The sequence below is a fragment of the Physeter macrocephalus genome, chromosome 20, assembly GCF_002837175.3.
Source record: "Physeter macrocephalus isolate SW-GA chromosome 20, ASM283717v5, whole genome shotgun sequence".
Lineage (NCBI taxonomy): Eukaryota > Metazoa > Chordata > Mammalia > Artiodactyla > Physeteridae > Physeter > Physeter macrocephalus.
Window position 1 is genome coordinate 89,603,985 of NC_041233.1, and position 12,204 is coordinate 89,616,188.

Here is a 12,204-nt window from a genome sequence, read left to right on the forward strand (position 1 = left end):
CTAACTTGACATTTATATATTTGACAACTACAAAATGCACATTTTTAGTGCACATGGAACATTCACCAAAATAGACCATGGGGTGGATCATAAGCAAAACAATAATTTCAAAGTATTGAAATTATGCAGGTATTTTCTCTGACCATGACTGAATTAACTAAAAATCAATAAGATTAAACTGAAAATATCCAAATATTTGGAAATGAAACAACACACTTCTAAGTAACCCATAATTCTGAGATCAAACTAAAAATTAGAAAATATTTTGACCCGAAGAATAATGAAAATACAACACATCAAAATTTGTGAAAAGACGCTAAAGAGATTCATAGAGCAAATATATATCTTTAAATGAATTAGAAGAGGTTTAAAATCAAGGCCCTAAACTTTCACCTCAAGAAGCTAGCAAACGAGCAAATTAAAAAAGGCATAAATCAATGAAACAGAAAACAGAGATGCAATAGAGTATCACCATGGTCAGGAACAAAGAGGGGACATAACTTTGGATCCTACAGACATTGAAAAGGATATCATGAACAACTTTATGTCAAAAGATTGACCATTAAATGAAATAAACTCCTTTAAAAATACAACTTGTGAAAAAAAATCACAAGAAAAAATGGAAAATCGAAATAGTCCTTTATCTGTTCCAGAAATTGAATCCATAATTTAAAATCTTCCCACAAAGAAAACTCTAGGTTCACTGATGAATTTGGCCAAATATTTAATTGAAAAACTGAGCAATTTTATACACTCTTTGAGAAAATGGAAAATAAGAAATATTTTTCCCAACTCGATTTATCAATCTTCATACTAAACTCTGAAAAGGGATTAATCTTTGCCCCTGAGACCGAAGCCCAAGTTCTCTGGGTCCTTCTGCCTTCTGGATTCACCCTGCAGGTCACCCAGCCAAGGGGCAAGAGAAAGGTGGTAAGCAGAGGGAGAGGCCTGAAGGTAAAGCACAGTCCCCAGAAGGAGCACAGCTTCCCTGAGAAGCCCTGGTTCTGTGGTTGTGGGGAGGGTGAGGTGGTCAAATGACTATCAACTGAGAGCTGCATGCAGCCAGCCAAGTCCAGTGAGAGGACCCAGAGAAGGAACACAGTCCGCTCCCAGATCCTTTCCTGAGTGAGAGCATTTGATGCAGAGCCCCAGCACCTGGGGCCCCAGGCAGTAAATCTGAGTGGGTGGTGGAGAGAGCTGTGGAGAAGAGCTCAGGGAGTCAGTGGGAGTTGAGACTGACTATCTGCAGTCAAGGGCCCTGAAATGACAAAACTGCGCCTCAGGGGTGGAGGAAGAAATAAAAACAGACGCTCCTGCAAATTGGTCCATCTTGGTTTATTGCTTCCTTCAGCTGTGACAGGGGGAGAAAACGCTGCATTTTCATTTCTCAATGAGATCCCCAGTAATATCCATTGCCTTCTGAAGGAATTATTAGTTACTGTGGAAAAGAACAAAGACACATGTGCTTAGGTACTTAGGTATAACAAATAAATTACCTTCCACTGCAAAACATATAGTTGGCATACTGCCAAGTGAAAAATTCATATGGCAAAAAAAAAAGAATTCTAGGAAGAAATTTTACAATTTTGCTTGTGAAATTAGTTAGCTGTAACTTATTTACTAGCAATTGTGATTTCTGGGAAACCATCGTCTTTAATCAGAAGTACTTGCAAATGAGAAAATCTAATATTTTTTCCACATGCAATGAAATGTTCTTGAATATAACAAGTCAAGTCTTTGTATGATTTTAGAAATTTAAATACATATCAATTTTACTTTTTCCATATCTTGGAGCCAGTCATTTTTTAATTTTTTCACCTAGTAAACAGTGTTTTGGTTTGGGCACTTGGAAACTCATAGGCCTTAAGCATTTTGCCTACAGTGCCTACTGGATAAAGTGGCTTGATTATGAATTCATTTAAAAGACTAATTTACATATCATATATCTTATTAGAGTCAACTCTAATTCCATTCTGTCCACAAGAGCAAGTTCCCAACAAACTTAAGAGAATTTTACTAAACTGAGGAAAAAATACTAAAAGTCTTTAAAAAATGATTTAAGTACTCATTAATAACAAGATTAGTAAAGATTAAAACATTATTTTTGGTGCAGTACTTTACGAATTCATCTAACCAATAAATATTTAGGAATTAGTTGTGGATTATAAATTTCATTTTAATTTAAAGCAAGTTATTTTAAGATTTATTTCCTAATGTACTTGCCTACTGTTAAGTGTTTCACTGCTTTTCTATGACTTGGAGCTAAATAAGGAAATAATGCTTTTATCACGATACAATACAGTCTGACAAAGATATATTTTTATGGCGGTTTCTTCTTCTTTCCCTTCAAAATTGTGCTAAAAAAGAAATATCTGCCACATTTCAATTTTTATACTCATTATTACCAGAAGTCAAAATCAAATTCTCAGCGTCTTTTCCATTTTTATATCCACAGATTTCTTATTTCTGATCCCCCAACCAAAAGAATGAAAAAGAATACATTGAAGTTTAATTGACAAAGAAGATAATATAGGTAGTAAGATTAGGGAGAGAATTCAGTGATAAGAGTGGCATAGGGCTTCCCTGGTGGCGCAGTGGTTGAGAGTCCGCCTGCCGATGCAGGGGACGCGGGTTCCTGCCCCGGTCCGGGAAGATCCCACATGCCGCAGAGCGGCTAGGCCCGTGAGCCATGGCCGTTGAGCCTGCGCGTCTGGAGCCTGTACTCCGCAACGGGAGAGGCCACAACAGTGAGAGGCCCGCGTACCGCAAACAAAAAAAAAAAAAAAAAAAGAGTGGCATAATTTTACCCCTCCTATCCTTTCCCTACCTCTGCTATTTTATATCTTCAAACTTATAGGAGATTTTTCCTACTATTCTGACCATGAAACTCCCCTATTTAATATAGTTAGTTTTCCCCAAACCAATAAAGGGATTTGCATATATAGATTTTGTGAGTCTACTGGATATATAACCCATCGTATTTCTGGCTTTAAAAAAATTTTTCGTCGTGGTAGTGTTTACCCAAGGAGTTGGTTCTACCAACATCTCGCACTGGTTTTCAAAATTTTTAAAACAGGGAAAAAAGGAAAATATAATGGGTGCCATAACAGTAAAGCAGAGCAACTACTTCTGCCTAGCTTATTAAATTTAAAAGAAAGAATAATCCAAGAATGCTTTTTTTGGTATATGCTAAACACAAGCTAGACTTACGGGTTAACACTCCAGATTACACTCTTCAAATGCAATATATATTGTCCTATGGATGATGACTATCCCTCAATCTCGAATATCACTTCTAGAAGAGGATGACTGTGCAAATGACATACTCTATAATGAGAGATAATGTGAGGGGACAACTGGAGTAGTTATAACGTCAATTATGTGTGTATGTGAAGTTCAAGATGTATGTGATGTTCATTCCCTAAGCAAGTATTTATTGAGCATTTACTCTGCTAGGTGCTAACTACAAATTAGTTAGCAAAATACACATGGCCATTATCCTCAAGCAATTTCAGAGTGTATCGGCAAAGTAATGCTTTATTTAGGTAAGCAGAAGTTTGGAAGTATTAAGAGTGTTTGAGCACTATATCACAAATCCCTTGGTAATGGTGACAAGAGTGGAGGTAATAAAGAAAATCAGCTTTTTTCTTCATACTTCGTTTGGAGAAAATAATATCTATAGAAAGGTAATTATGTTAGGAAACATACAGAAACAACAGAATAAAGGATAGAGAAATGCCAATAGCTTCCCAAATGGAGGGGGTGACTTCATCAGGGATGACAGAAACTATATAATGTGGTGGTGTAGCCTGAAAACTTAACCTGTGGGTATGAAGGATATTCTGGAATATCAGTGGATTGAATGTAACTAAAAGAAGACACTTTAAGGAAAAACGCCAGGCGGGACAAGAAAACTAAAACTCTACAAGGGAGAAAAGAAGATTAGCAAATCAGTATATATTAGATGACTTCAGAAGGATCACAAGGCCACATGGGAAACTGAAAACTCAGAGAACCCTTATTAACACAATTGAGGGCTGTTGGACTGAGGTGGGGAATGTGGAAAACGTAGAATTTTAGTGTGTTTATGATAACTGTCTCTTAGATAAACTCCTCCTGATTGGGGTAATAATTCACTCAATTGTTCATATTGAGTTTGTGGGTATAAATGTAATCTAAACAAAAAAGTAATATTTCCCTTTGTATTTCATCATAAAACATGCAAAAATGCTCTGAGTTAGTTTCACAAAATAATTATAAATATCTTGTCTCTCATTAGACAGCTAGGTTTTTCCTATGTATCAAAAGAGTAGGCAATCAATAAAAATTTAATAAACTGAAGAAAAGACTGAGTTAATACTCATTCCCAGAATGGAAAATATTAATAAGTTGTTTTTAGTGTAGTACTTTATCAATTGTGGCTACTCAAAAAATATTAAACAATTTTTTGTTCATTCTTATTTTCAACATATACTTACTTATAAGAAACATTTCTTAGGTCGCTTACGTGCTGGTATTTGTTTGGGCACTACTTTCTGAACTCGATCTAAATAAAAATAAAAATGTCCAAAAGTTAATACTAAGAAATTGCCTACTTTAAGAATGAAGATCAAGCCATTTCATACCAAAACTAACTCTTTTAACACCTGGGGCAGGAAAATAAGTAGCAATCTTATTTACCCAACACCAAGTGCAACACATAGTGCAAAATTGAAATCCTCCAGTGGGGAAACGTATCAAGACAGCAGAGATGCATTTTTTTCTTTATCACCTCTAAGCACAGTATATAAGTTTGATTCTGAATGCCTAAATTTGGCCTTCCAGTTACAAGTTAGCTTTTTATTTGTTGACAAGTAAATTGCCACATTTTGCAAATTAACATTCACATTTACTTCTGGGCAAACTAGCAGACTTAACTGACAGAATAAGTTCCCCTTTCTATTCCACAAGGAAAGTTGCCCGTTTCTACTCTGCAGAAAAGCTGAAGATAATAGCGCAAAAATTTAATACCGAACTGAGATTGACAGCCAGAAAAGGCTCTTTGTCTGTCAGTAAAAAATGAAGAAACTAGAAATTCAGAGAGAAAACAGGTGCAAAAGCTGAATGACTACAAGGGACTCTGAATTACTTGTACCCTAAGGGATATGATTTTAATAACCCTAGCTTGGTAGGAGTTTAGGGTACAGATATTTAGAGGTTAGAAAGCTAGAGCGAAGCCCAAGCCTGGTAGTCTTGAATGGAGTTAACAAAAGGTATGGCCACTGGGAATGAAATAGGCAAATTGTCTCAGCCATGTGGATGGAAAAGGATCACCTAGAGATGCAGGACCTCAGACCTCCACCATCTATAGAGGCAGGACCACAATTCCTCAATTTCATTACCCACAAATATGAACTAGCAAGCATAGAAAATATTAAAACATTCATGCCCCAAGACAGGGAAAGCTGAAACATTTCCCTCTTCCTAACGTATGCCTCTACAACTCGGAGTGTGCAGAGTTCCCATGAGAACAATCATTGCCCCTGAGGATGAGCTTACAAGTCTAAATTACAAACAACTGTGTGTTAAGTGCCCACAGGCACAGCCCAGCAGGACAAAAAAATCACATATTGAGATCGATGGATAATATAAAAAACCTTTAATAGAAACGCTTAGGATCTCCACGGAGATTCAGGCAGAAGTAAGGCAAGAAAAGGATAGCTGTTAAGAGAATGGGTGATTTGGAAACTTAATATGAGGAAATCAGTGCCAGAGAGAGACATGAAAAAGCATAGCATATGAACAGCCCGGTTAACAACTCTGGAGGATAAAGTGAGAAGACTTTCCCAAATATAGTCATTTCACACGCAGAAAAGATAAAGAATGGAAAAGAGGTGATAATTAAAGAGATAATGACTGATTGTCAGAATTAATGACCTGAATGCTGGTATCTAAAGACTATATGGAATCCAGAGCAGCGTAAATAAAAACAAATTCTATCAGAACATATCATAATAAAATAACAAAACATTCAGGACAAAGAGGAAATCTTAGAAGTCACTTAGAGTAAACACATTAATTGAAAGGGGATAAATAAGTTAATCAGACTGTCAACTGAGGTCTCATCAATGCCAGTAAATGTCACATTACAGCAACACAATACTTTAAAAGAGCTGTGGAAAGTGACTCCCAACCACAAGTCTGTAACCATCTAAGTTGCCTTTCAAAGATGAGTGTGAAAAAGACATGTTCAGACATTTAACATCAAATGCTTATAATCACAGAAACTAACTAAAACTAAAAGGGTTGTACTTCAGGAAAAAGGAAATTGAAATCAAAATGAAAAAAAAAAAACAAAAAAACGGACTCCAGAATGAATAGTGGGAGTTCCCTGGCAGTCCAGTGGTTAGGACTCAGTGTGTTCACTGCTGTGGCCCAGGTTCAGTCCCTGGATGGGGATCTAAGATCCCGCAAGCCATGCAGTGCAGCCAAAAAACTAAAATAAATAAATTAAATAAAATCCAGGGTTAAATACCTTTTAAAAAAAAGAATGAATGGTGACCAAAGCAACTGGTAAATATGTTGTTAAACCCTAGTAAGTATTCATTTAATATAAAATGATAATAATAATAATAACTGACAAATGGAGGGGGAGTTGTGTAGGTGATCTAATATCCTTCTGTTGTTTAGAAGAAGACTGAAAATATTGAATTTTAGATATTTAAAAAATTAATTAGACCTAAAGTGGTACTAATATAACATATACTGGGATTCATCCCACCTCCCTGCCTTCTTTGACCTCAACAGTCTTTCCCACTGACTTTCTACGAGAAAAAGATTATTCCAAAAATAAATGACCTGAAAAGTATAGTGGATGTTACGTTAGTAAAACATAGCAGTAGAGTCAAGTGACATTCTTTAAATATAAATGAATAAAATTATCCTAAAAATGTTTCCCTGGTGTATACCAAGCCTGAAGGCTAGACCAATGGATTAACCCAAATTATACTACTCTAGTTGAAATGTGCATTTACCTATGGGTAATTCTATCATCCCTTACCCAATGTAGGTGAATTAATATCTTAGGAGAGATGAATTATGTTGACAAGGTTTCAGGATGAGAGGTATTATAATGAGAGGGAGAAATGGGGGCAGTTATAACATTATAGATACATAGATTGTGTGTGTGTGTGTGTGTGTGTGTGTGTGTATTTGTCTATGTACCTCTGTGTTTGTGGATTTTTTTTTTGGTCTGGTTGCCTGTTTGTGGAAAAGATTAAGTAATCATGCATTCATTCAACAAATATTTATTGAGCACTTATCATAAACCAAGAACTCTGCTATATGCTGGCTATACAGTGCTATCCTCTATGATAACAGAGTATAATAAGACACACATCCAAGGTGAGGAAAAAGTAACTGTGTTTGAGGACCATAAGATAACTCCCTGATACTGAGAGGACATAATAATGAAAATCAATTCTTTTAGTTTGGTGAGAGTAACTCATGACTCCATAAGTGTCACTAAAAGGAGAAGATCATAATGTCAAAAGAGAGATAAAGGATAAGAAAAGCAGGCATTGTAATGGAAGAGGAAGACCTCTTCTGGAATAAAAGAAATTAAACAACCCTGTTGTGCAGCCTAGACAGCTTACTCTGTAGATTTGGGTGTGTCTGCTAAGTGTACTTTGGAGGGACCTAGGTAGAATAACACCATCCAAAATTGTTGGATGTAGAAAACTAAACAATTATTGTATTATTATACAGACATATCCACCTTTCAGGAAATGGAAGGAGACCTAATTAAAACTACTTTGTAATCCTGAAAGGCTATGGAACACACAGAATTGTTATTCCTTTACAATCTTTTTTTTCAGCAAATTTTTCCTACGTGACCAGGGTAAGCCCTCATTCAGTTGTTCATGAGCATACATATTGGATTTCTAGAGTCTCCAGTTAAAGAAGTAAACTTCCCTATTTATGAGTTAGCACCATAAACATTTCACCAATCATTTATTCCTTTGTTTCTCCAGAATAAACTCCCAACATACATTAACAAACTGAAGGAGACATTGACTTATTTAGACAAATACTCACTACTTAACTACATTGGCAAATACTAAGAGGAATTTTTGTGTGTGTAGTACCTTATCAATTGTTGCTGCTCAATTAATACTTAGCAGTTACTTGTTGATTATCAATTTGTTCATCTTATTTTTTAACACATACTTATTTTAAGAAATCCTTTCTAATTTACTTACCTGACAGTATCTGTTTGGCTACTACTTTCTGATGTGGACCTAAAATGCAAGTGAAAATAGTGCTTCTAAGTTAATACTTTAAAAAAGTGTGCCTCCATAACAAATGAATGTCAGACCATTTCGTAACCTGTATTAACTCTTTTATACCACTAATCACCACTAATGCATCATTTCACAAGATTACTAAGTTACAGTATGCAATAAGTAACATTCTTATTTACCAATATACCATGTCCATAGAGAATATAAATGTCAAATTCTCAAATAGTGGAGAAAGAAAACAGATTTTTCACTTCCCAGTTCAGAACACATGCTTGATTTTGAATGCCTGATTCTGGCTTTTAGGTTCTAACCTAATGTTTTACCCACTAGTAAACAAATTACTGCAGGTGGTGATTTAAAACCCTCACTGACTTCTAAACAATCAGGCAGACTGGGCTGACAGGGTAATTTCCACCTCCTATTTGACACACAGAGAAATAGTGAAAAAAATAACACAAAATGCTAATGAAAATTTAAGGGAAGGAAGCGACATTTCTTATGATAGTCTGAAAAAAAAAGAGGATATAGAAAGCACGAAAGGTAAATAGGAACTAAAGCTGAATGACCCCAGAGGTCGGGGAATCAGTTAGGGAGTGGAGCCCACCTGGAAAACTGGAGCTGACCACCTCCTCTAACCTTGGAAGCCATGAAAGGCCATACCACCCACTAAGTGGCGATATTATCATGAGTCTTAGAGATGCTGCAGGGAGATTGCTTCAGAAGTATAGACGGAAAAGGATCACCTAGAGACACAGGAATCTTAGGTGCTTAAAATGCTTTAGGGATATGGATGGGAAAAAACATCACATACAGAAAGAGGAATCTTAAGCCTTTACTGTACAGGTTCAGAATACTAATTCATGTTTCCTATGAATTCTAGATCTCCATGTGTAACAAACACCTCAAAAGTTTATGACTGGGAGGGGAGTCTGGGGGAGAATGGATACATGTATATGTATGGCTGAGTCACTTTGCTGTGCACCTGATACTATCACAACATTGTTAATCGGCTATACTCCAATATAAAATTAAAAGCTTTTTAAAAAAGTTTATGACTTAGGAGGGTAAAACAAAATAATCTTGACAAGGAGGATTCTACAAAGCAGGATATGCAGAATTCTCATGAGACAATCACTGCTGCTTAAAATGGCCTTACAATCAAATAAAAAAGCCAGTAAGAGGTAATGTCCACCTCTTACGGAGTAAACTAATAAATTCATACACTAACAATTATAGGTAACAGGAAAAACTTCAGAAAAAAAGAATGTTTAGGATTTCCATAGAGATCAATAAAGGAACAGAATTCATTAAACAAGTAATGACAATGAGATCGGTCAAGATGGCAGAATAAAAAGATATTGAGCCACCTTCTCTCACACCAAAATCACAACTATTTGCAGAACAACCATAGATGAAAAAGACCAGAACCTACATGAAAAGATCTACAACTAAAGATATAAAGAAGGAACCACACGAAATGGGTAGGAGTGGCAGAGTCATAATATAGTCAAGACCCATACGTCCCGGATGGGTGATCCACAATGGGAAAATAATTACAATTGCAGAGGTCCTCCCCAAGGTGTGAGGTGCCCCACATCAGGATGCCCAGCCCAGGAGTCCTGTGCTAGGAAGATGAGTCCCCAGAACATTTGCTGAAGGCTAATGGGGGTCACTTTTGGGAGACCAGAGGGCTGTGGAAAATAGACTACATTCTTAAAGGGCACACACAGAATCTCACACGCTCCAGGACGCAGGGCAAAATCGGTGACTTGAATGGAGCCTGGGTCACACCCACCTGCTGATCTTGGAGAGTCTCCCGGAGAGGCAGAGGAACCGGAGTTCACCCTGGTGACACAGACACTGATGGCAGCCATTTGGGGGAGCTCGTTCTACCTCGTGGACACCAGTACTGGCAAGTACCATTCTGGAATCCTCTTTCTAGCCTATTAGCCCCAGGACTAGTCCCATGCCCACCCAGCATCCTACAGGCACCAGTACTGGGACATCTCAAGGCAAGGAAATAATTGGGCAGGGACACAGCCTCACCCACCAGCAGACAGGCTGCCTTAAGACCCCCTGAGCCCACGGCTGCACCTGGTTATGGCCCTGCCCACCAGAGCATGCAGGGCCAAGTCCCACACAGCAGTGCACAAGCACTAGACGCAGGACCCCCATGGGTCTGCAGCCAGAGACCCTGGGACCCAACTCGACTCCTACGTAGGTGGGCACCAGCCCCAGAATCCGTAGTCCCACCCACTAGAGAGCCTGCTCTAGACTCAGGACCAGGCTCACCCACCAGCAGGTGGACACCAGGCCCAGGACAAGTGCAGCCCCATAGCCTGCACACACACACACCACTAGAAGGCCAACACAAGCTTCAGGACACACTGGGCCCTACAGCCAGCTGTGTCAGGATCTAGCCCCACCCACCAGTGGTCTGACACCAGCTCTGGGACCCCTGGGCACTGTAGGCAGACCCCAGGATTAGCTTGTCAGTGGGCCAACACTAGCCCCAGGAACCGGCTTCACTCACTGAGGGGTTAGCAACATCTCCAGGATCTCCTTGACGCCAACTCCACCCACCAGTGAGCCAGCACTAGCTTTGGACCCCTGCAGGGTTTCACATCTGGCTGTCTTGCGACCCAGCCCTGCCAAATAACAGCCCACAGCTTCCACACAAGGCAAGGCCTGGCAACCAACCAGACCAGGGACCAGCCAAGCCTATAAAACCACTTACTGTAGCCAGCCTGCCACAACAGAAGGACCCACACAGCACACATAGGGAGCACCCCTAGAGCATATAGCTCTGGTAATGAACAGGGAGTGTGCTGCTGGGATACACAGGACATCTCCTACAAAAGGTCACTTCTTCAAGATTGGGAAACATAATCAACCTACCAGATACATGGAAATCAAAATAGCAAGTTAGGTGAAATGAGGCAACAGAGGAGCAAGTTCCAAACAAAGGACAAAGATACAACTCAGAAGAACTAAGTGAAATGGATATAGGCAATCTACCCAGGAAAGAATTTAAGGTAATGATCAGAGAGAGGGTCAAAGAACTCAGGAGAAGAATGGATGAACAGAGTAAGAACTTAGAAGTTTTTAACAAAGAGTCTGGAAAATATAAAGAACAACCAAACAGAGATGAAGAATATAATAACTGAAATGAAAAATACACTAGAAGGAATCAATAGTAGACTAAATGATACAGAGGAATAGATCAGGGAACTGGAAGAAAGAGTAGTGGAAATCACTGATGATGAACATTAAAAAAAAAAAAAAAAAAGAAATGAGAACAGTTTAAGAGACCTTCAGGACAACATCAAGCGTATTGACATTCACATGATACAAGTCCCAGAAGGAGAAGAGAGAAAGGGGCAGAGAACATATATGAAGACAAAGTAGCTGAAAATTTCCCTAACCTGGGAAAGGAAGTAGACATCCAGGTACAGGAATTACAGACTGGGTGCTTAAACAGCAGACATCTGTTTCTCAAAATTCTGGAGGCTGGAAGTCCAAGATCAAGGTGTCAGCAAATTTGGTTCCTGGCAAGAACCTATTTCCCGGCTTGCAGGTGGCTGCTTTCTTGCTGTGTCTTCACATGGTGCAGAGAGAGAAGGAGCTCTGGTCTCTCTTCCTTGTCTTATAAGAACACTAATCCCGTCATGGGGACCCCCACTTTCATGACCTCATCTAAACCTAATTTCAGCCCAAATGCCCCAACTCCTAATACCATCAGATTGCGGGACAGGGCTTTAACATATGAATTTGGGAAAGGGAGACATTCAGTCCATAAGATTACTTAAAAAATCATTCCAAAACTTAGTACCTCAAAACATTTATTATTAACTCTCTTGGCTCGGTGAGTTGACGGGGATCAGCTGAGTAGTTCTCATTTGGGGTCTCTCATGCAGTTGTT

The 12,204-nt window shown here is 38.5% G+C and overlaps 1 protein-coding gene across 1 annotated transcript in view; it reads right to left on the minus strand.

The window, feature by feature from the left end:
• Window positions 1-1,349: 1,349 nt before the first annotated feature.
• The window catches only part of LOC102984175 (disintegrin and metalloproteinase domain-containing protein 32), a 198,371-nt gene continuing 187,516 nt past the window's right edge, over window positions 1,350-12,204 (minus strand). Inside the window, exons 21-23 of the mRNA XM_028481958.1 lie at window positions 8,241-8,279; window positions 4,479-4,546; window positions 1,350-1,438 (exon numbers count right to left, since the gene is read on the minus strand). Coding sequence (XP_028337759.1) covers window positions 4,504-4,546; window positions 8,241-8,279 — 82 coding nt within the window. The 3' untranslated portion in view covers window positions 1,350-1,438; window positions 4,479-4,503. The remainder of the gene's footprint in view (window positions 1,439-4,478; window positions 4,547-8,240; window positions 8,280-12,204) is intronic.